General features: G+C 49.7%; 1 protein-coding gene across 2 annotated transcripts in view; it reads right to left on the bottom strand.

Annotated features, from left to right (window-relative positions):
* Positions 1-23302, bottom strand: part of Sdk2 (sidekick cell adhesion molecule 2) — a 291117-nt gene that overhangs the window by 151084 nt on the left and 116731 nt on the right. For both annotated transcript variants that reach the window (XM_052195691.1, XM_052195692.1), the window contains exon 2: positions 10817-10976. In XM_052195691.1, coding sequence (XP_052051651.1) covers positions 10817-10976 — 160 coding nt within the window. The remainder of the gene's footprint in view (positions 1-10816; positions 10977-23302) is intronic.

Here is a 23302-nt window from a genome sequence, read left to right as displayed (position 1 = left end):
AAAGGAAAGGAGACCATTAATTTGAGAAGAAGGGAGGAAACATGGGAAGGGGGGAAAGGAAGGGAAAAATGATGTAATTATATTTTGATTAAAATAAAATTTAAAAAGGACATTAGAGCGACTGTGTTAGCTTTCTATCACTGTGAGAAAACACATGACCAAAAGCAAGCTTGGGGGGGGGGAGGGTCTATGTATCTTACAGGCTACAGCGCCTCACTGAGGGAAGCCATGGCAGGAAGTGGCAGCAGGAACCCGGAGGCAGGAACGGAAGCAGAAGCTGTGGAAGAACCCTGCTTTATTGGCTTTCATCCACGGCTTGCTCAGTTCATTTTCTTATACAACTCAGGACCCCTTGGGTGGCGTCACCCCCAGTGGGTGGGGTCTTTCCATGCTAATCATTAATTTAAAAAACAAAACAAAACACCCAAACCTTTACAGATTTACCTACAGGCCAATCTGCTGAAGGCATTTTCTCAATTGAGGTTAACTAGACAGGAGAGGCAGCCTACTGGGCTGTGAAAAGAAGAGGAGGGGACAATAGGGACCTCCAAGAGGATCCACTGGGTGTCCAGCTGTCACTGTCCTTCTCGCCGTGTTGATCTGGGGACCCTTAGGAATGGAATCTCTGGCTCCAGCTGAGAGAAACTTGGTATATCAGAGGCTTGTTGGGCAAAGTCCCCTAAGGCAGGATGATGTTCCTCTGCACATATAGAGCTCAGAGACATTTATTTTGGTTGTTACATTTGCAGAGGGTGTCGACTAGCATCTAGTGGGCAGAGACTAGGGATGTAGCCTATACCTTATCATGCATAGATTCCCCCTACAACAAAGTACTTTCCCTTAGTACCAGGAATGCCCAGGTTGGGAAAGGCTGTTCTAACTATCCTTTCTCCCAGACAGAGCAAGGCTGGGCTCTGAGGTTTCTTCAAACTGCATGGCACCCATTGGCAGGAGGTGGGCCCATGACTGCACACAGAGCTCTCTACAGCCTTCCTTCTTTGTGGAAGGAGTCGGCCTCTGGGTCAGGGGAAGGACACCAGGCTGGGTTTCTTCCTCCTCCCGGCCCACCTCCTCACTCTCCCTATGGATTACGACATTTCTAAACTCGTTAACTTCTAATTACTGCTTTGCCTCTGCCCCAGTACACTGGCTTCATGCCATCTACATCTCTATTAAAATTCAATTTACGTCCATCATAGCAGATTCCTGAACTTGGGCTGGCTCACACTGGCAGCCATCAGTTTTCAGATGTCCAAAGTGATGGCCGGACTGGATGCTGGAGCAGACAGGAGGAGGCAGACCTCAGCGAAGGAAAGGCTCTGATTTTTCTGGGACAGAATGACGGAGACTCTGTGCAAAGGGGACAGGGTTGCCTGTTCCTTGAGAGGAGCCAGGTGAGAGGGGTCAGTGTTATTTTCCTGGTGGTTCTTAGATCTCCCTTTCTACGTAAGAGTCATCAGGACTCAGAGGCTCATTCCTGTGCTAGAGTTTGACCTCTAGGACCACCCTGGGAGGTAGCTACTAGTTTCTCACTTGTTCCCATTTCATAGATGTGACAGTTGAGTCTGAGGAGAAATCATTGGCTCAAAGGTGCATGGCAAGGGCCTGGGAGTGCAGACCTGGGACCCCCACTGTTGATGCTGTGCTAGATCTTGGAAGCTGAGCTGGGGTTTGCCAAGGCACAGAGGTGTGGGGGAGGTGTGGGCAGAGGTGTTAAGCTGAGCTCTCCTCCTTTCTGGCTTTTGTATGGGAGTGTCGTTGTTGCTTCCTTAGCTACTCCTGCTTCCTCTGGGCCGGGGTCATCCTGGAGACTGATGTCCTTCCTGGAAACTTCTGGTTCTTTTTCGTGATTTCTGGCCCCTGTCAATACTGGCATCATTACTTATATCTGTTTCTGTCCTTATGGGGCAGGGATCTCTCATGGTCCCACTGTGCGACAAGCATCAACATCTGACTCTATAGGTCTGGGTGGTCAGTGATGTCACCGCCTCCTTCCAGGAGCATCTCCCTCATGAGGCCTGTCCTCCTCAAAAGGATGGGATTTGCTAGTGGCCTTATCCTGGGAAAGGACAAACTCCCCCCCCCCCCACCCCCCAACTCCACCAGGGTAGCATGGGATGGGGATGGGGCATGGTGGGGGCGGGGGGAAGAAAGCAGGCTTAGGGTCCAAAAGATCACCAGAGACAGGACTCTCCAAACACTGCTGTGTGATTATGGGAAGCTGCTGACAATTCCTAATCATAAGGCAGAAATAATCAGTGTCCCGGAGTTGTTATGAGTAAGGATTTTACTGGTTCTAGCCACCTAACCATGCTAGGAGTATAGGTGCCTTCTGAGAAGGCCACTGGCTTCTCATCTCATCTTCTGCGTCTGTCGTCGGTGGCTCTCACTTCTAAGAGAAGGCTAGACAGGGCTGGTGGAGGAGGGAGGGACATGGTCGCCTGGCCTGCCAAGCCTGCCACCTTTTTCTCTGAAGAAGTTCAAAGACTCTATCTGCTGTGTGTGTGTGTGTGTGTGTGTGTGTATGTGTGTGCGTGCGTGTGTGCATGTGTGTGTGTGTGCTCGTTTTGTGCCTCTCACAGGGCTGGCACAACGGGTGGGCTTTTCTCCTCTGAGGCTACCTCTGAGCGCCTAGATTTTACAGCTCCTTCCCCAAGGATGTCAGTAGGGCAGTAGGGTTGGCTAGAGGGTCAGCTCCCCTGGCTTTTCTTCCACACTGGCTCTTTCCCACTGGAACAGCCTTGGGCACCAGGTCCTAACCCCTTCACAGAGGTCTTAGGGAAGCCAGTGATGGGGTAGGGGACAGAGAGATCTAATTGGAAAGTCTCTGAGGGTCTGTCCAGGAAAGACAATGTACTTGGGAGCCTGGGTCTGCACCAGTTCTCTGCCCACCTAGCATCCCAGTGCTTTCTGGGTTCTGGGCTCCATGTTTGCAGATTGAGTGGCTAAGGGTAATGCTAGTCAACTCACAGGGCTGCTATGAGATGCTCAATGTGGAGTCTCTGGCTGGCATTGCCAGCTTTGCTTGTCAGTAGCTCTTTGAATATGTGCATGGCTGGTTATCCATGTGTGGGAATCTGCGTGTGTGTGTGGGAGGGGCAATCAGTCTCATTAAATTCTTTCCTTCTTATTTGAGTGTGAAAGTAATTACGTGGGGGTGGGTCTCGCCACCATAACACAGAATGGTCAGCCAGATGACCTTGTCTTCACTGTACATAGTCTGCAGGGTGCGGCGATCCCTGCAGACAGGCCCATAACTGCGAGCTGTGCCCACGGCCCCAAAGAGAGCCCTCTCTGTCCGGATTCCCAGACACACTAGACCATTTCGATCTAGACCAGTATCTCGTCTCTTCATAGTCCCACAACATGTCTCTGCCAAGACATTCCTTTGTAAAACTGGGCATCTGTTAGAGGATGGGTAGTAGGGCAGTAACCTTTGGGAGGGTCTCCCTGGCATCTCTCTGCACTTGTGAGAAATGTAACCTCATTTTCAGATTCAATTTGAATCTGAAATTCAACCTGAGTGCTATTTGTTGGATCAGAATTCAAGTGTTGCTTCAAAATGAACAAAGGCCTGTCACCAACAAGGAGCCACCCCAGCCCTTGCCACTGTGGGCTTCTTTTCAAAAGGCTCGTGGGCCACAGCAGTGATGTCAGAAGAGGTGTGCAGAACACCAGGTGTCGGAAGAGGAGGTGTATCCATCTTAACACCGAATTTTGTCAGTTCGGTTATCAGATCTGTCCCCGATTCAGTATGGAGACTGACAGCTTATATAATCGTTTGGCTCCATTTATTACATGTCTGTTACAGTGGGGATGAGGTTTAACTTGTAGAATCTCATGGACCCCCACGAAGGTGACTACCACTGTGCACTGCTCAGAGAAGACAATGGAATCAGAGAGGCTAATGCTACCCAAGATTATAGAATCAGTAGGGAATTAGCCCACTGTTGACAACTTAAAAGTTTCTGCATCTAGATATGGGCAGGGACCTGATTATCAGTATAACCAGACTAACCATATAACAGTAACATGAAGTCGGCAGTGGATCACAGCTATGCCAGCTGTCCTGTAACCAACATCTGGCTATACAGGGACACAGTGGCTATCACAACACCCCTGCATGGGATGCCTCGTGTGCGTGCCTGTGCTGATGTGTTTCAAGCCCACAACACTGCCAGCTACATAAAAATCTTGTCCTTGTCATTCTTAACAGGACATGCCTGGTGGTAAGGGCTACAGAACTGGGCTATGTATTTAATCATTATTTTCACGTGTACTCTGTCTGCTAATAAAAGACAAGGTAGTGTAAATTGGTGTGCCTCATTATGTCAGCAGCAGTCCCCTCCATCTAATGGTCATCGTGTCTCTCAATTGAGTCACAAGGCCACGTGACTGTGCTATTGCTACTTCTGTAATGATAGAATTGTCGAGGATGCCCTTCTCAGAACACATCCAGGACATTAAGGAATGTGTGACTGTACTTAGATGCATAAGGACGGCCTTAGGATAAGTCAGCCCCTCTCTCTCTCTCTCTCTCTCTCTCTCTCTCTCTCTCTCTCTCTCTCTCTCTAACCCTCTATCTGTTTCTCTCTTTCTCTCTTTCTCTCTTTCTCTGTGTCTCTATGTCTCTGTCTCTCATTGTCTCTGTATCTTTCTGTGTATCTCTCTGTGTCTATGTTTCCCTGTGTCTCTGTGTCTCTCTGTCGATCTGTCTCTCTCTTTCACACACACATCCTCTCTCTCTCTTTTCTCTCTCTCACACACATCCTCTCTTTCTCTTCTTTCTTTCTCTGCATGAGTATATCTCTGTCTCTCTGTCTCTCACTGTCTATCTCTCTGTATCTCTCTGTGTGCCTCTCTGTGTCTCTCTGCCAATCTGTCTGTCTCTCTCTTTCACACACATATCTTCTCTCTCTCTCACACACACATATCCTTTCTTTCTCTTCTCTCTCTTTCTGTGCATGTGTTTTTCTGTCTCTCCCTGTCTATCTTTCTCTGTCTCTCTCTGTATCTCTGTGTCATTCTGTGTCTCTCTGTCGATCTGTCTCTCTTTCACACACACACACACACACACACACACACATCCTCTCTCTCTTCCTCCCTCCATTTCTCTTTCCCTCTCTCTTTCTTCATGCTAGCACCAGAATAAAGGTTTTCTGAGGTTGGCCATGAATGTAAACTTCTTCCTTTGAATTCAGGGTGAGCAGAACTTCCTATCTTATCCTCTCACAGCTTGTTAAATAAGTCCAGCCATTTCTCCATCTGAAAATTGGACATTATCACCCTAAACATTGAGTTTGTGAGTGACTAGAAATCCCCATCACAGAACAGTCATCGGAGAGGTGTGAGACGCCAGTGGCTGGGTGTCTCCATTGTATCACGTGATCCTAAATGAGTACTGAGGTAAGAAGGAGGAGACTTTTTGGGGGGCTGGCTGGCTGCTCCTTGACTGGCTTTGGGACCTTGGGTGTTTTTTCTTTCTTGAGCCAAACACAAAAAATGTTTAACGTTGAATGAGAATGTACTAGGAAGATTCATGATCCTGTTTTGTTTGAAGGGGCTGCACTGTGACAGAAAGACAGAAACATATTGAGGATAAAGCACAAATATTTGAATGAATATATATATTCATGCATATAGAGTTACATGTTCTGTGCTAATGTATACTTGAATGAAATAAAATTTATACTGATGCTAAATTATTTTTAAAAGGGGTGAGAGGAGAAATTTGATATAATGAACAAAGCATGATAGTGAATGTAACAGCAATAAGGGGAAAGATCTGCTTGAGGCCACAACACATCCAGGACGGATTCAAGTAAAGACAGACCAGTGGCTTCTGCATCACTGGGCAGGAAAATGGCTACAGAAAAGAAAGTTTCCTCCACACACTCATGGCTGACATAGGAGAGGAGCCTGGACTCCTTGATAAGGAAAGAGATCTGGAGGATGCCATCTTAACCAGAGATCAAACCAACCATCATGGCTGGAGCGATGGATCAGTCTATAAAGTGCTTCCTTGCTGGACAAGCATGACCTCCTGTGTTCACTCCTCAGAACCCATTGTAAAAAAGCCATTTGTGGTGGTGCATGCTGGGAGTCCCAGCGTCAGGAAGATCCAGGAAGACTGTCGTGACTTGCTGGTCTAGTTAGGTGACCTCTAGATCCTGTCTCCAAAATAAGATGGATGGCACCTGAGGAAAGACATTTAGAATTCTCTAGATACTGTATGAACATGTACATGTTCATACATGTACACATATGCACACATGTAAATGAAAAGAGTGTCACCTGTGATGGGTAAATGCCTCCAGTATGAAGCCTCTGGAGCTGGTGTATGTCACATCGCCCAAATGAGAATGTATACAAGACAATCAAACCAGAAGAATGCACTGTGGGGTGGGGGGAAATTCAATACAATGACTGGCATCTCATATATATCCATGCCAGTTAAGTCAGGGGCAAAAAGAGTCAGGGCAGTGAGATGTGAGGTGTTGGCCCTTGAATATGTCATGGCCCAAATGGAAACCAGATGGCTATGAGGGACGGGGCTGATGGATGAAGCAAATGCAGAAATCTAGATGTGGACTACACCAACTGAAGCAGAATCGTATCTGCGTTCTTTCTCTACCATGTCACAATGCTATAGAAGAAGAGCTTGTCCCGAAGGAATATTATCTGGTAGTGAAGCTATGCAATGCCCACAATCCTTAAATGACTGAGCAAAAAGTGTGTGTGTATGTGTGTGTGTGTGTGTGTGTGTGTGTGTGTGTGTATGGGGAGAAAGAAAGGGTCCTGTGTGAGTGATGGGTAAATGTTAAGACATGCGCAGATGTCCATAGCATGACAGCTACTCTTCTCCTAAGACTTGACAGTTTTCAAAGGGGAAAACATAAAAGTCAGAAAAAGTACCTGCAGCAGCCCAGCCCGCCGCTGGGCGCGGGTGGGATGCGGTAGAAACAAAAGGCTTCTATGTGCCCGGCATCCTTTCCTCCCATGTCTGCTAATGATCTTTGTCCTCGTTGACTGCCTTGTGGCTGGAGTGTGTGGGTGTTGGTGGGGAGATGCATGCATTGTAGGGCACATGACACAGGACTGGACGGTTGTAGGGTGGCATGCTATTGCCTGTTGTAATAGGTTGGAGATGATCTGAGTTTGTCCAATCAGGTCCTTTTCTACAACATTCTCAAGCTTCTAGGGAAATTCCTCAAAACCAGGCAGTTACAACCTGCCACACTTGGATGTCTCAGGGTCACTTGCTATATGGGAATGAAGCGGAATCTAAAGGTAGGCATAGCAAAATGGTCTATAGCGGGGAGGACCAGGAGACATCAGGCTCTAGGTTCTAAGACCCAAGGTACCCAAGGTTGCGTTGGCTCTTACCTCAGTCCTGTGTCCTATATAGATGTTTACAAGGCAGGTATCATGGGATATAATTAGTCATAAAAGGTAGAGGGGGAGTGAAAGAGGGATGGAGAGAGAGAGAGAGAGAGAGAGAGAGAGAGAGAGAGAGAGAGAGAGGCAGAGAGAAACAGAAACAGAGAGGCAGACACCGAGAGACAGAGATAGAGGAAGAGAGTGTATATATATATATATATATATATATATATATATATATATATATATATATATATGAATGAGACATCTCTTTCTCCATATATACATATATATGGTTTTCTGAAAGTCACTTTGATGGGGTCCAGGAAGGGCTGGGAGAGTTTGGACAACGACAAAAGGTCATGCAGTAAGTGTCTGGAAACTCATAAACTGTCTGGCTTGCTGACAGTGACTACCCTAGCATGTCACAGCCAGCGTGAGGTCAGGAGATGCCACTGGAAGCCGACCACGGAGAGTTCTAGGGTTACTCCAAGGATCGCAGCCCTAAGTCACAGTCACAGCTAGTGTTTGATGAACAGACCATCTGACTGGCTTCACATTCGAGCATCTCGTCGCCACCATACCACGAGAGCTGATGTCCCTGCTGCGCTGAAGCGAACGGATGTGCCTCCCGAGTGGAAGCTCATTTATTTCCCTGGATGGCTTCCCCCCAACACAGCCATAAACTGGGATATTTGCATTCTCTCCACTGCTTTGTTTTCTAGAATTTGCGGAGCGCAGTTAGCAGAAACATTGCTAAGGATACACATTAAGGGAACAATTGCGGCGATCTTTTCTCCTTGAGAGGCAGGGTGGTGGATGGGAAAGACTTTCCAGCTCTGGAGTCTCACCGCTAATCTTTCTTTTTTTTTAAAAAAAAAAGTGTGCATGTGCTGTGCGTGCATGAGCGCACGCCACAGAATCTCAGAGGACAACTTTTGGGAGCTGGCTCTCCTCTTCCACCTGGCTTTGAAGCGGGGTCTCTCTTACTGTCTCTACTTCACCCAATCCTGTCCTGGTGTACCCCAGGCAAGCAGGCCCCTGATTCTCCTGTCTCCACCTCATACTTCACTGCAGAGAGCTGGGATTACAGATGTGCACCATGTGAGTTCTGGGAAACCCAACTCTGGCGGTCGGGTTTGTAAGTGCTTTTACCCACAGAACTGTTCTCCAACCTCAACAGCTCCTCTTTGGAGCTCAGCTTGCACAGTTGACCTTGGGTGGGTCCTCTAAGATCCAGTTTGCACATCTATGGAATTCCTAGGCTTGTTGGCAAGATCCAGTGACATTACTCCAAAGCACACATGACCATGCCAACCCTATGTGAGTCCTTTCTTCATTGATACAACTATGTCATAACTGTCACTGATGGTGTTTTAGGGGGTGGTGCTGTTTTTGAGATAGGGTTTCATCACATCCTTTTTAGCCCAGGCTGGCCTAGAACTTGCTAGGTAGCTCAGGGCAGTCCTGGACTCAATATTTTCCTGCCCTTAGGCTCTCGTGGGCTGGGATTGTAGACCTGTGCAATCATTGGGACTAGCTACCATCTGCAGAAGTTAGATCCTGACTGTTCCCTAAAGGATGCTGTGGCCAAGAACCATTGCCAAAGGTAGCCCACGCCATTGGTGACCAGAGCCAATCCTTGAAGGTGTGTGGTGTTGAAGGGATAGATAGATGGCTTCCCTAGCAAAACACATATGGTGCCAAAATGAGGGCCTGACTTTTATCCTCAGAACTTCTGGGTTTTTTTCTTCTCCAAACCTGGCCTGGGAGCACGTACTTGTAATTCTAGTGCCAGGGAAATAAAGACAGACAGATCCCTTAGATTCACAGCCTTACTGAATTGGTAAGCTCTAGACTTGTGAGACACCTGTCTCAAAAACCAAGGCAGATGGCACCCAAGGGAGAACAACAAGTGAGGTCATCTTCTAGCATCCAGACCCACATGAACATATGTGCATGAGTACTTGCATGTATGGCTGTATACATATAGACATATGCACATTCACACACATACGTGTATGCATGCATAACAACATACACCACACAAACACGTGCACATGTACATGCATGCACACGCATGTGCACACACACCTGATCCTTGATCTGAGCTGGGCCTTGCTTTTGAGTGGTACCCACCCGTGTCCTGGCAGTACAGGGAACCACAAAGGGGCTCTGATTCAATAGGGAGCAAAGCCTCTTCCTCTGAGATTCTAATCCAGTTTCCTAGACACAGGCAAGCAGGAGGCTGCTTCTAAACCTACCTCTTGGTACCCCATTTAGTCATCCTAAGTGTATGTAGGGATCTTCATACACTGTCAGCCCAATGATGTCGGGGTAGTCAGAGATGGCTCCAGGTCCTCAAATAAAAGCCACCATGTAGGATGCTTAGAGAGGTCTTCCTGGGCACCTTGCAGGGGGTTCCTGCCTAGAAGAGCTAGTGATGGATGAGGATCTCTTGCTTTTTGGCCCAGTGTTCTCCATCCAACCCCCCTCAGACGGGATGATGGCCCTCCTGCCCTGGCTGCTTCTCCCTCCTTGTGGGCTAATGTGGCTACCCGGCACCAACTGAGCCACCGGAAGGTCACAGACTGAGAGAGGAGGTCGCCTCAAACTCTGACCTCCTCCCTTCGTGATGGAAAAGATGGCGTTCCTGAGAGGATGGACAGATGCTCCAGTGCTGAATCCCCTCTTCTCATTTGCATTCCCATCCCTGGTGACAGATTTGTATCAGCGTCCCCAGGGCAGGACAATCTTGTTTCCCCAACAAAACCGATTATGCACATCAGGCTTGGGGATTAATCACAGGCAAGGGGCTCAGAGCCAATAAGAAAGCAGAGATGGGAGGATAAGTGTGGGGAGGAGGGAGTACCAGATTCCTGCTCTGCAGGGCCAGGATGTAAGCACCAGGCCAGGCTCCCCTGGGGGAGGGCCCTTTAGACAAACCTCCCTGTGTCAAGCCCATGTCTCAACCCCACCCCCCACCCCGGCCCCACTTGTCCCTATTCACCCAGAGTGACGGAAGGGAAGAGTCCCCAAATCCAATACTCAGGACCCGCCCCTATAATGTCCCATCTGCACTATTCCCTGAAGAGATGTCTCCTGTGCTGCTGGCCTGCTAATTGCAGAATGCCCTATTCCATTGAATCCAAGCCTCTCCTTCAATAGAACTTTCTAGAGATGGCCAGGTTCTGTATTGGAGTGGGTGAGGAGAGACTGGTTACATCCCCAGCCTCATCTCTGCCCCATCTGGTATCCTATGGGTAGCACGCAGGCCTGCCATTCAGTCATCCCATTTAGGCATCACAGGACAGGGCATCACTCCTAGAGCAGGGCAGCCTCAGCCTCTCAGGAGTATCACATGGGACCCTGGTCTCCCGTCTTCCTCTGGATGGGGACGTGGCTGTCTCCAGGCAGATGGGAGGGGGCGACTTGCCTGTACTCCAGCGAGAACCTGGTCAGCTCCCGGTTATTGTGCAGCCACTTGAACTCCAGTGGCCAGCTGCCCTCGGCCATGCAGGTGAGCACCAGGCGGTTCCCTTCCAGATGCACTTGTGTGCGCACTGGCTCCGTCTTGAAGTATGGCGGTACATCATCTGTGGGGAAACAGATACAGAGCTGCCGGTTAGCATTTGCTCAGCCCCATGTGTCGGTCCACCGATCACCCCAGGCAGATAGAGCAGGGGCAGCTGGGTACCCTGCTCAAGGTCACACACTGAGAAGGACCTGACTTTGGGCCAGTCTGATTCCAGGGTTTGATGTTCAGCACGGATCTTCCTCATCTACCAAGCTAAGTCTTGTCTGCTTCTTCTCCTCCTCTCTAGCCAAACTCTGCCTCTTCTCCACCAGCCCCGCTCCCATCACCTCTTTTCTTTTTTTCTGCTGGGGAGTCTTGTCTGGTTCTCATTCTTTGCTTGCTGGTTTTAAACCTCCAGGGAAGAAGGACGAAGGCCCACTGGGCCTGAGCCTAAGGAAATGTAAGCTTTACTAGGAAAACACAGAGTCTGTGGTGCTGGGGAGATGGCTCAGTTATGTGGGTATGAGGACCCGAGTTTGAATATCCAGCACCCATATAGAATGCAGGCTTTGCCATGCACAATTATAACCCTAGCACTGTTGGGGGTCAGAGACAGGAGGATCTCCCAGTCTTGCTGGATGCCAGCCTGGCTCTGGGTTAATGAGAGGCTACATCTGAAGACGATAAGGCATGAAATGACAGCAGGCTTCTCAATGGCCTCTTCTAGCCTCCATGTTCATTCACAGGTGTGCATACCTGTATACATACTTGTGTGCACATACACAACACACACATATGCACAAAAGGGAAAAAGGGAAAAAGAAAATGGAGTCAAGGTGACATAAAGCTTCAAGGGACAGAGGGGTCCAATCCCTGAAGCTGGAAAATACCTTGAAGGAAGAATTTATGCAGTGAGTACCTCTATCACCAGGCTGCTGGCCAACCAGCTAGCCTCAACCTCCCCATTACGCCTGGCCAGGCTGTGAGCCCCAGTAGCTGTGGCACTCCCCTGAGGAGTCATGGCATCTGTCTGGCCTGGAGCAGACTCACGCAGAACATGAAAACTCAAAGCTCCTTCAAAAGGACTAACAGGCTAGGGCAAACGGCTCGGGAGGGAGTAGAGCCTTTTCGCCCTCTGTCCAGTGAGGAAGAGGTCAGAAGTGAGCTGTGGGTTTGAACCAGAGAACTGGGGGAAGGATGAGGAGGTGGAGGGCTGTAAGAGAGGGTGAGCCTTTGCATCACCAGCCTCTGGGGTAGGGCAAGGCTGAGGGCAGATGTCAACATCTGGAAAGAAGGCTGATAGAGTTGCTAGTCCTCACAGAATCTACTATTTTAGAAGTTTCTGCATATGCTCATTTGCTCCTCATAGCGTCCTAATGACTCCAGGGAATGGCACATATGTTTTAGAAAGGACACAGTGAGGTCTGATCTTCAGAACCTGTTGGAAATCACACAGCAGAGAGGAAAAAGCCAAGCCCCGGAAGCAGCTACCTCCTTTCAGGGAAGCTGGACTACCTTCCCAAAGAAATACCTGGACCATGGCTTAGAGGAGTGGCAAGAACCAGACTCAGAGTTTGTGCCCTGGGCCAGGTGTCAACAGCTGGAGGAAGCTTGCTACAGAAAGTGACCCTCTACGGTTAATCCAGAGAGACCCTAAAGGCCTACTTAGGACCTTCCTACACACCACTTGAGTGTAGACACAGGGGTTAGATCCCACCTTCCCAGGCTAAATGTATAAGCCTCCTGCAGGTCCTGAGGGCTTAGAGCCACATAGGGAGTTGCTCGGAGGGTAGCCAGGGTATCCTGTCTTCCAGGCCAGTGGCCGGGACTCTAGCAGCATCTGCAGACTGTCATCTGAGGGCAAGTGCTGACTCTTTAGAGTCTCAGTTTCTCCATCTGTGGATACAGAAGAGAAACTGCAGCCACAGGCGGAATGAAATAATAACTGTCACAGTGCCGTCCCAAGCCTTCTTCTGGGGACAGACGCTCTGCATAGGATCATCGGTTTCTGTGTGAGTGTCTGTGGCAGGGATGGGCACAGACATCTTCAGTGATGGCCTGGGTCATGCTCCACCCCCACCCCCAGCACCCAGAGCCTAGAACTAGAAAAGGACCTGATAGCCTGATTTGGGAAGCAAGGAAGGGATCAAAGGAAAGGAAGAGGAAGGGTGTACCATCAGGGGCTGGAAACGGGTGCTCTGAGCCCCTCTGCACACCAGGTCCAATTCCAGGATCCCCTTCCTGGTCCTTTCAGCTTCAGTCCTAAGCAGCAGGGGGCAGTCACAGCTGACCTTTGGTTTCCAGGTCTTCCCTGGGCTCAAGGACTGATTTATACCTCTGTAAAAGTTATAATAGGCTCTTGGGGATTAGTCAGTGTAGCACCCCTAAACCTTATAGGCTTGTACTCCACCCAATCTCATGTATGTGTAAATTGCAGTGTGTGTGTGTGTGTGTGTGTGTGTGTGTGTGTGTGTCTTCCTTGAGTTCCTGCCCCAGAGAACTTGATGGTGGTTTGAATATCGAGCACTGCCAAGGTTCTTTTTGTGTTCACCCCTTCCGCCCTCTTTACAGCCCTCCCGTGAATACTCTGCCTAAGGAGCAGTTGATGGGGCTGGAATCACAGAGCGACTGGGATTGTGCTGACTTGGCACGCAGGAGGCCCTGGATTTGATCTCCAGCACTGTACAAACCAGGCATGGTGACACACACCTCTCCTCCCAGCACCCAAGGTCACCGTTTGACTACAAAATAGCTACTGAGTGAGCCAGCCTGGGCTACATGAGACCTTATATCAAAAAAGCAGATGGAGCAGTTGAAAGAGGGCCTCCTTTGGATCACCAAAGCGTAGTCCTTTTCAAGGTGATGGTGCCTCTGGGGTTCTGGGCCACAGCCGGCTGGGTAAAGAGTGGCTAGCAGGTACCTATTTGCCAGAGAGAGGTACTTGCCACCTCAGGAGGCAGCCGGTGCTGCTCCCGGCTTAACAAATGGGCACAGTCTCACTTCAAAGGCACATTCACATTCTCCAGCAGCTTTCAAGAGCCCTTTGAATCGAGGTTTTGAAAACCCTCTGTTTGAGGCTGTCATTGCTCGTTTGTTTTAAAACAATAACATCCCCAGCCCTGCGTGATTAAATCCCTTCCTTGGATGGGGGCTGACTCAGAGCCAGAATTGAGGGGAGGAGGAGGATAAGGAAGAGGGGGAGGAAGGGGAGGAGGGGGAGGAGGAAGAGGAGGGGGAAGAGGGGGAAGAAGGGGAAGAAGAAGAGGAGGAGGGGGAGGAGAAAAAGGAGGGGAAGGAGGAGGGGGAAGAAAAAGAGGAGGAGAGGGAGGAGGAAGAGGAGGGGAAGGAGGAGGGGGAGGAAGAAGAGGAGGGGAAGGAGGAGGGGGAGGAGGGGGGGGAAGAAGCGGAGGGGAAGGAGGAGGGGGAGGAGGGGGAGGAAGAAGAGGAGGGGAAGGAGGAGGGGGGAGGAAGAAGAGGAGGGGAAGGAGGAGGGGGAGGAAGAAGAGGAGGGGGAAGAGAAAGGGGAGGGGGAGGAGAAATGGGAGGAGGGAGAGAAGGAAGGGGAGGAGGGTGAGGAGGAAGAAGAGGGAAAGGAGGGGGAGGAGGAGGAGGAGGGGGAGGAGGGGGAGGAGGGAGAGAAGGAAGGGGAGGAGGGTGAGGAGGAAGAAGAGGGGAAGGAGGGGGGAGGAGGGGGAGGAGGGGGAGGAGGAGGAGAGTGGGTGTGTTTGCACACACATGCTAGCACACACACAGTCTATATCTAGACACTTAGCATCTGTGGGCTTGCTCACAGCCCACTTGTTCCAGGACTGAATTTACCAGCTCACTGCCCAGGCCCCAGGAATGAACAACTTGGGCAAATGCCTTGCGTTCAGGTGGTTTGGTTCCAGTGGCTGCTGCAGATAAAGGCCTTAGGGAACGAAGGGGAAGAGATACCATGCTTGCACACCCCTGTAGGAGGGTTGATGGCTGTGGGGGATTAGATGTGCATGTATGTAAACCAGTGTGTATATGTCTTTGTGCGTATCTGACATGTCTGGGTACATCTGTCCCCTCCCTGCGTATCTGTACATGGACAGCTGACTCACATCTGTGCTGTGAGTTCACAGGAACGTATTGTTTACTCTCTGCACCTCACTTTCCTTAGCTGTAAGTTGGGGACAGAATACTAATTAAATAAATGAATAAGCCCAGGCGAGAGGCTGGCACATGCTTAAGAAGGGACAGCGATTGGTCCTGAACATGGATGGGCACATCGCTTTGGAGAGAAACTCGCATACTCTGTTAGCTGAGGCTGGTAGGTCACCTCTGTTTTTGTTTTCAGATGAGGTGGTACTCAGCCTGCAGGACTGTATGTCCCCCACAGCCCTGTGAGCCGGCGAGAAGGGTAACTGCACAGAGAATTCTGGGTAAGTAGAAGCAACAGTACAAGCACGCCATTCTTTCAAATCTTTCCTCAGTTTGAACCCGCCCCAATTTTTATTAAAATATTTAAACTGATGATCGTATGCATGAGTGGGTGGGGGCTCTTGTGTCATAGCATCACGCCATGGAGATGAGAGAAAGGCAGTTCTCTTCTTCCTCTACCATGGACCCAGGCATCAAACTCACCCATCAGCCCGTAAGGCAAGAGCTTTACCCACTGATCCACTTGGCCTGCCCCGGGCTTCCTTTTTATAAAATGAGACCAAACGATTCTAAAATGTATATAAAAACAACCACAAAAATAGATTAATAACTGGGCCTGGAGGCAGGGCTCAGCAGTTAAGAAAGAACATGCCTGCCTATGTCTTTCTACCCAGATTTGGTTCTTGGCATCCATGCTGGCCAGTTCCTAACTGTCTATAACTCCGGCTCCAGGGGACCTGTGATGGTTTATATATGCTTGTTCCAGGGAGTGGCACTATTAGGAGGTGTGGCCTTGGTGTAGTAGGTGTGTCACTGTGGGCATGGACTTTAAGACCCTCATTCTAGCTGCCTGGAGGTTAGTATTCTGCTAGCAGCCTTCCGATGAAGATGTAGAACCCTCAGCTCTTCCTGCACCATGCCTGCCTGGATGCTGCCATGCTCCCGCCTTGATGATAATGGACTGAGCCTCTGAACCTGTAAGCCAGCCCCACTTAAATGTTGTTCTCTTAAGAGTTGCCTTGGTCTGCTCACAACAGTACAACTCTAACTAGGACAGGACCTGATGCTTCTGGACCCTGGGGTACCTGCGTTCACATGCACACACACACACACACACACACACCTTTGATATATATTTATATATTTTTATATATATTAAATATATTTATATATATTACATATATATTATATATATTTAAAAAGGCTAAAACCAAACCAAAACACACACATACAGACACATAACTTTAAATATATATTATATATATATATATTATATATATTTTTTAAAAAGCTAAAACCAAACCAAAACACACACACACACACACACACACACACACACACACATACACACTGCAAACCCCAGGCCAAAATAACTTTTGAAAAAGTCTGGACAGTGGGAGAAAGACTAGCCTAGCTATTGAAGTGTAAGGCAGAGCTGTAACCACTTAAACAGTGTGGTCTTCATGAGTAGTTTGGTGAGAGAAAGGGTGGTCTCAGATTCTAGAAATAAACCCAAACACATAACAGGGATTTTCAGTGTATGGTGAGAGCTGAATTCCAAATTGAGGCAGAGGTGAGGGGTGGGGAGGAGCAATTATTTAGCATACGGCTTTGGAACAGCCAGAGAGGCATGTGGGGAATAAAATATAAAATTGAATATCCTTCCTCACACTTTACCTCAAAATAAATGCTGGAGAGATTGATGTTTTAAACATGAAAATGAAATTCTAAAAGAACTAGGCAGTGGGGGGGGGGACTGGGGGGATGAAATCACAAAAATTTAAAAATACACAATGCTGGTGGATTTAAGTTCCTGCCAAGTACTTTCTAAGTACCACGCGAGCTCCAGACGGTCAGGAGACAGACGATGCCTTCAACTCCATGAAAATTCTTTAGAGGGAAGAGAAAGCCCACACATCAAAACCAGCAGCACACGACAGACTGGGGGAAGATATTCTCGACACTTATCACAGAAAAGATCTAAGTGTCCCGAGGGGTGGGGGGAATGTTCCACGCCCCTGGGTACCACATCACAACACCTTTAATCCCAGCGCTTGGGAAGCAGAGGCAGGTGGATCTCCAGGAGTTCAAGGCCAGCCTGGTCTATAGACTGAGTTTAACCCGTCTAAGGCTACATAGTGAGACCTTGTCTCAGAAAATGTGTTTTTATGACTCTGTAAGATTACACAAGCAGGAGAAACAGGGAGAGGGTGTGAATAGTCCGGAGGGAAGAAACAGAGTGTGGGGGAGGCTTGACCTCATAAGCCATGTCAACTGTGTCATAGCAGGATCCTCTTCTCCCCACTGGCCAAGGTGTGAGAATGGGAGGCTCAGTGGGCTGGTGTGCAGGGAACAGGTGCCCAGAGAGTCATGCTCCTTGTGGGACTGGGACCTGCTATGCCATCTCTGGAGTCACAGCCCTCCCATCCCTCCAGCTTTCCAAAGGCAGCAAACCCTCTGTCTCCTCCACTTACACCTTTGTGAGAGGGCAGTATCTCAGAGCTAGGACACAGTTTGAAACATCTGCATGCTGATGCAGTGGGCTCGGGGTACAAGAATGAATGTATCTCCGGCACGAGACTCCTCCATAAGAGGTGACCCCAGAACAACCTCTGAAAGCCACTCTTGTATAACAAGTGTCACTTACAGAGTCTGCTCTTGCTTGTATAGGAGTTGTCAGAATCTTATTTATTTGTCGACAGGGTTTCAGGTAGCTCAAGCTGGCCTCAAATTCATTCTGTTGCCCGGGATGAACTTCTGATCTTTCTGCCTCCACCTCTACAGTGCTGGGGTTGTAGGCATGCGCCAGCCATCATGCCTGGTTTAGGTGATACCAGGGACAAGGGCTTTGTGCATAGCAGATAAGCAACAACTCACTGAGCTCCGGTCTCCAGCCCCCTTGCGTATAAAAATGTACTCGCTGTGAAGCTATGGGCTTTTTCTAGGGAGTGAAGCATTTGGGAAAACTGATTAGTGGGTGTGTGTCTCGTGTGTCTGTGCAGGTACATGTGTGTGCACACATGTGCTGTCTCTTCACTCTCCCCCTCCCCCAACCGTGTCATTTCTATGCTGTGGATCCTGGCTCGTGATGCTCACTCACGACCAGATGCATGCATCCACAGGCACCCATGCATGCATAGGTGCAGTGACAGCGGATATGGGTCAGCCACACTGGGGACAGGGGAAGGAGTGGGGACTGGGGAAGGCCCTCTGTGTGTGATTCTGGGGTGTCACACAGCTGGGGACATCCTTGTTCATGAGCTCTGTGAATGACCCGGCCGCCTGCAGAGGCTGGCAAGAGGTCTTACTGCTAACTTCCTTCTAATTTCCCTTAACAGGTCAGGAGGCCCTGACTGCCATTTGCTTTCGACCTTGTCACTAAATACCCTCATTGTCACCCTTAGTTGCTAGGCTGAAAGCTAAATAGCTCCACACAGAAGCTAATCTCAATTTAAACTGCCTCCTTCCTTTATCCCCGCTCTGCAACACAATATTATCTTTCTCCTGATTGGCTAGGCTCCCTCTGCCTCATCCTTCAGGACCTTCTACTTTCTAGCTTGGCCTGGGAATCACACAGTTCCGCTGGAGCCATTCTTGCTGGGAATGTTGGCCAGAGGCAGAGGGGAAGCTGGGGTGAAGGCCTCTGCCAGGCTCCTAATTGGCCAAGGACATCCCTCTGCCCTTTAGAGCAAGTTTCAAAAGCCACTGAACAGAGACAAATTCCTTTTCAGACCTGAATGCCCTCAGCTCCTTCTCCCTTCCAAGCTCCTAATAAGAGCTTGGGCTAGGCAGCAAGTGAGCCGGTAGTCCTGGGAATGGATAGGAAGCTGTGGTCTGAGACTCACACTTTTCTCTTCTGAGTCTCTCGGTCGGTCACCTCTTTCCCGGACTGACCTCCGCAGCCTCCCAAGGGCTGCATGGCTTGGAAGCCTGTATACATGTGAAGCAGGGCTGGTGAGTCCTGGAGGAGAGTTCCAGGCCAGAAACACAGCAAAGGCCCAGGGTCCCTCCAGCCTCTCCTTCCCCCAGGCTCTATGATTTTTGTTAGCTTGGGTCTGGCGGAGAGGCAGGACAGGTTTGCATAAGCATGGGGCCCTCCCACAAGGCCTGTAGCTCTATAGGTCTGTTGTGCATGGAAGCCCAGATATTTACATGTAGGGAGGGTTAGTACCAAGTCTGGGCTCTATCTGGGCTCAGAAACAGGAATATCATAGCCGCAGAGGAGGCTGTCAGGGCTCTGCTGGTCCCTGCTCCCAGGAGGATGTTTTGGGGTACATAGAACATAGGATGCTCAGCGGGATGTTCTCTGCATTGGACTCAGACTCCCAGCTGTTTGTTTCTCTTCCGCTCCTGGTCTGGTCCACCTGCCTGCTTGCTCCCATCCCACCCAAACCAGGGCCTTGAACACCCTAGGGCCTCCCACTCTCTTGATGCATGCCCATAAATGAGATGCTAATCAATGCCCTTCCCTTGCCTCCTGGCAGATGCCTGGTCCCACTTGGCCCGTTGCTGCCTGCATGCCAAGTGCTTCGTTAGCCAGGAAAGGAGGCTTTTGCCCTCCTTAATCTCATCCTTGCCAGTGACCTTCAGGAGCCAGCACCTTCTGAGGCTGGGAGCCTGGGAGGGCGCAACAACCAATCCCGCCCCGGCCTCCACAGCTGCGGCCCGATGAATTTCTCGCTCAGAAAAGCGTGTTCAAAAGCATCTAATGGAACGGATCATCAATTTGTTTGAATACACATCTAATCTGATTAGGGGGGCCCGACCACGAGGGCAGCTGGCGTAACCCAGCCTCAACACAGCCCTGGGGAATTGTAAGTGGGGTGGCAGGGCTCCAGTTGGGGAAGGAGGAGTGTGAGTCTCACCCTGTCACCCAGCAGGCTCCCTTGGGCTGGGCCCATTGTGCAGCCAGTCAAAAGATGACAGAGTACTGAGGGTGCCAGAGGGCTAGGCTGATGGCTCTCCGTTGTCTAGAGCTCCAGCGCTGACTACGTGGGCCTACATGATATTCTGGAAGCACCTTGTGAATGAATGACCAAGCCTGGAGACACTGTGGTGCTTGGAGGATCCTTCAAGCCACGGGAAGTAATAAAGTTGTCTCCAGGACAAGACTAATTGATGGCTGTCCTGGATTGGAGAGGGACGCTCCTCTCTGCCCTGAGAAACCCCTTATAAGAATTTCAGAATGTGAATTTACTTGGAAACACAGTCTTTGTGGTGGGATCATTGATGACAAAGAAGTTTGGAGTAAAGCTAGCTCTGTGGGACAGGTGTCGCTAAAAGACATTGTGGTGCAGGCCTGATGACACGGGCCTGTATATTAATTAGTTTTCAGTGGCTGTGATAAAATACTATGACCAAACACAACTTAAGGGTTTATTTTAGCTTCTGGTTCCAGAGTGGAAAAGTCTGTCATAGAAGGAAAAGCAAGGTAGGGGAGGGGAGAAAGAGAGAGACAGACAGAGAGACACAGTCTCTCTCTCTCTCTCTCTCTCTCTCTCTCTCTCTCTCTCTCTCTCTCAAACACACACACACACACATATACACTTGGAGAGGGAGAGGGGAGAGAGGAAGAGGAAGAGGGAGGGGGAGAGAGAGATGGAGAGGGAGAGGAGAGAGAGAGAGGAAGAGGGAGGGGAGAGAGAGGTAGAGAGGGAGGGAGAGGGAGAGGGAGAGGGAGAGGGAGAGGGGAGAGAGAGAGAGAGAGAGAGAGAGAGAGAGAGAGAGAGAGAGAGAGAGAGAGAGAGAGAGAACAAAAAGTGGGGAGAAACTATAAACCCTTCAAGTCTGCCCCCAATGATGAACTTCCTCCCACAAGGCTCCACCTCCTAAAGGTTCCATAATCTCCCCCAAATAATGTCCCTAACCAGGGGCCAAGTGGTCAAATACCTAAGCCCTTGGGAGCCGCTTGTCTTTTAAACTCCAACAGCCTATGGTGCCCATCACTCAGGAGGCTGACACAAGAGGATAAAAAGTTCAAGGCTTGCCTGGGCAACTCATTGAGACCCTGTCTCAGTGGATGAACACATGAATAAGTGGGCTAGGGATACAGCTCAGTGGTGGAGCGCCGCCTGGGATGTGCAGGGCCTTAGGCCCCCCCAGTGCGGATTAAATGGGTTTCTGGTATTATGGTTTGGAGAGGAAATACCACACCAAAAAGCTTATCTGCAAAGGCTTGGTGCCTGAAGAAGGCGCATCCAAGGTTGGGATTCTGGGAAGAGACTGGTTCATGAGGAGTCTTCTCCAAGAGGGGGTTAGCCCAAGGACAGACTCAGAATTTAAACAGGCTACCAGGATGCAGCGGGCGGGACGGTGGAAGCTGGGTCCTTGTCGGAGGGAGTGAGTCACCGGGCTTTTGAAAGACAGACCTTGTCTCTGGTCTCTTCTTTCTCATCTCTGCCTTGCTTCCTGATCACCATGAGGGCAGCAGCTCAGATTTATCATGGGATATCGCCATGGTGTCAGCCTTGTGCCCATTACAGGGGAGTCAGGTAACCATGGGATGTAATTGAGGATGTGTTGAGCCAAGGCAAATCTTTCCTTCCAAATTCTCAGGGATTTGTCACACTGAAAGTCTTAGCAGCACAAAAAGGAGAAGAAACCCAAGGCCTTGAGAATCTAGGGTAGGAGAAGGCCACGTGGAGACAGGCAGAGACTAGACTGATGAACCCACAAGCCAAGGAGCACCAGGCATTTCTGGGGATGCCAGGAGCGGAAAGTAGGAAATATTCTCTTCTGCTAGCCGTCAAAGGGTCGAACGTCTTGACTTTAGAGTCTGTGATGTTCAATGGCGGCATTAAGTTCCAAGCCTTTCAATTCGAAGGGCTTTGTTGTGGCCAATTTAGGAAACCTACATAATGCCTCACGACAATTCGTGCCCATCATTCTACCAACAGTAGCATGGCAGAGGCCAAGAGACCTGGAGGAACTGCTCCAGACACCAGGCAGCCCTGCCCCAGGGCCTTGGACAATGCTCTTCTATCCCCCTTTCATTTCTTCTCTACTGGGAAAACATGGGTCTCAGATCCACCACATGAAACTCAATTCAGGGTTCCCCCTAACCTTCCTGAGATCTCGTCTGTAACCCTGAGACTTTGAAGGGCACCTCCCTTACAGTGTGCAACACAAGAACCAGGGCTGTGTGGGGGTAACTCTCATGACAATGTATCTCTCCCTAGAAGGCAGGCTGGGGATCTCTGACCCTCCTGCACCCAGAGCCAAGCAACAGCCTTCATGTAGTGAAAGGACAACATAAACTCCATCTGTCTCCATTTAAGGACCAGGCTGATTTAAAAAAAAAGGCCGTAAGGCACCAGCTCCAGGAGCAGACGATAAGTCCTAGAAACTAGGCAATAAGACAGCTCTAGGAACAAACCATAAAATCCAGAACAAGATCATAAACCCCCCTCCCAAAGAACAGCCTGGGGATAACCACAAAGACGGGGAAATAATCTTATCTCAGGATGGGACGTCTGCACTGGGCAGCCCTATCTCATGCTACAGGCACACATTCATGACATAGGAATGCAGGCCACTGACCACCTGTGACCCCTTAGCACCCACCAATGAAATTTTAGATTAACTAATCCTTCTAGAGAGTTTGTGACATAGGAATGCAGACCATTGACCATCTGTGCCTCCCTAGCACCCACCAATAAAATTTTAGGTTACCTAATCCTTCTTGAGAGTTCCTCTGGTTCTCTATAATAAAGTCTGCATGCCTTTGGCTGGGGTTATCATGTTAGAGAATGGTTGACCCCCCCCCCCCCCACATGCTGGATGTTTCTGCAGAATATGCACTCTGTCTTTGCATACTATCTGAGTCTGGGATCTTCCTTCAGCGATTTTCGGACCCTTACAGTAGGAAGGCCCAGGTGACCTGTTGTGGGCCTGGGCATTGCAGCATTCCTATTGGCAACTGGCCATCTCAGAGGATGCCCACTCACTTTGTACCAGCTCCATCATGGCAAAGGCTGAGTAGCCAAGTGCATCCTGATCTTACCAGTGCCTGGAATGGGACCTCCCGGGCTCAGCTCCAAGTGGGCTCAGCTACTCCCTAGCCATGTGACCCTAGGCACAGCTCTGTAACTCCATGCCCCTCAGTCTCCTCTCCTGGAAACTGGGTTGAAAATGGTAGCTCACGAGAGGGGCTGGAGCTGACTGCACTCGCTCAGACAAGGCCACTGTTACTCCTTATCTTGCTCAGCAGTGTAGCCAGAACCTTCTACCCTGGACCTCACAGGTAAATAACAGCAGAGCAGCCCCAGCCCCCAGCCT

This window comes from Apodemus sylvaticus, chromosome 10, assembly GCF_947179515.1.
Source record: "Apodemus sylvaticus chromosome 10, mApoSyl1.1, whole genome shotgun sequence".
Lineage (NCBI taxonomy): Eukaryota > Metazoa > Chordata > Mammalia > Rodentia > Muridae > Apodemus > Apodemus sylvaticus.
The sequence above is the reverse complement of the archived record's forward strand: the minus strand, read 5'-3'. Positions and strand labels throughout refer to the sequence as shown.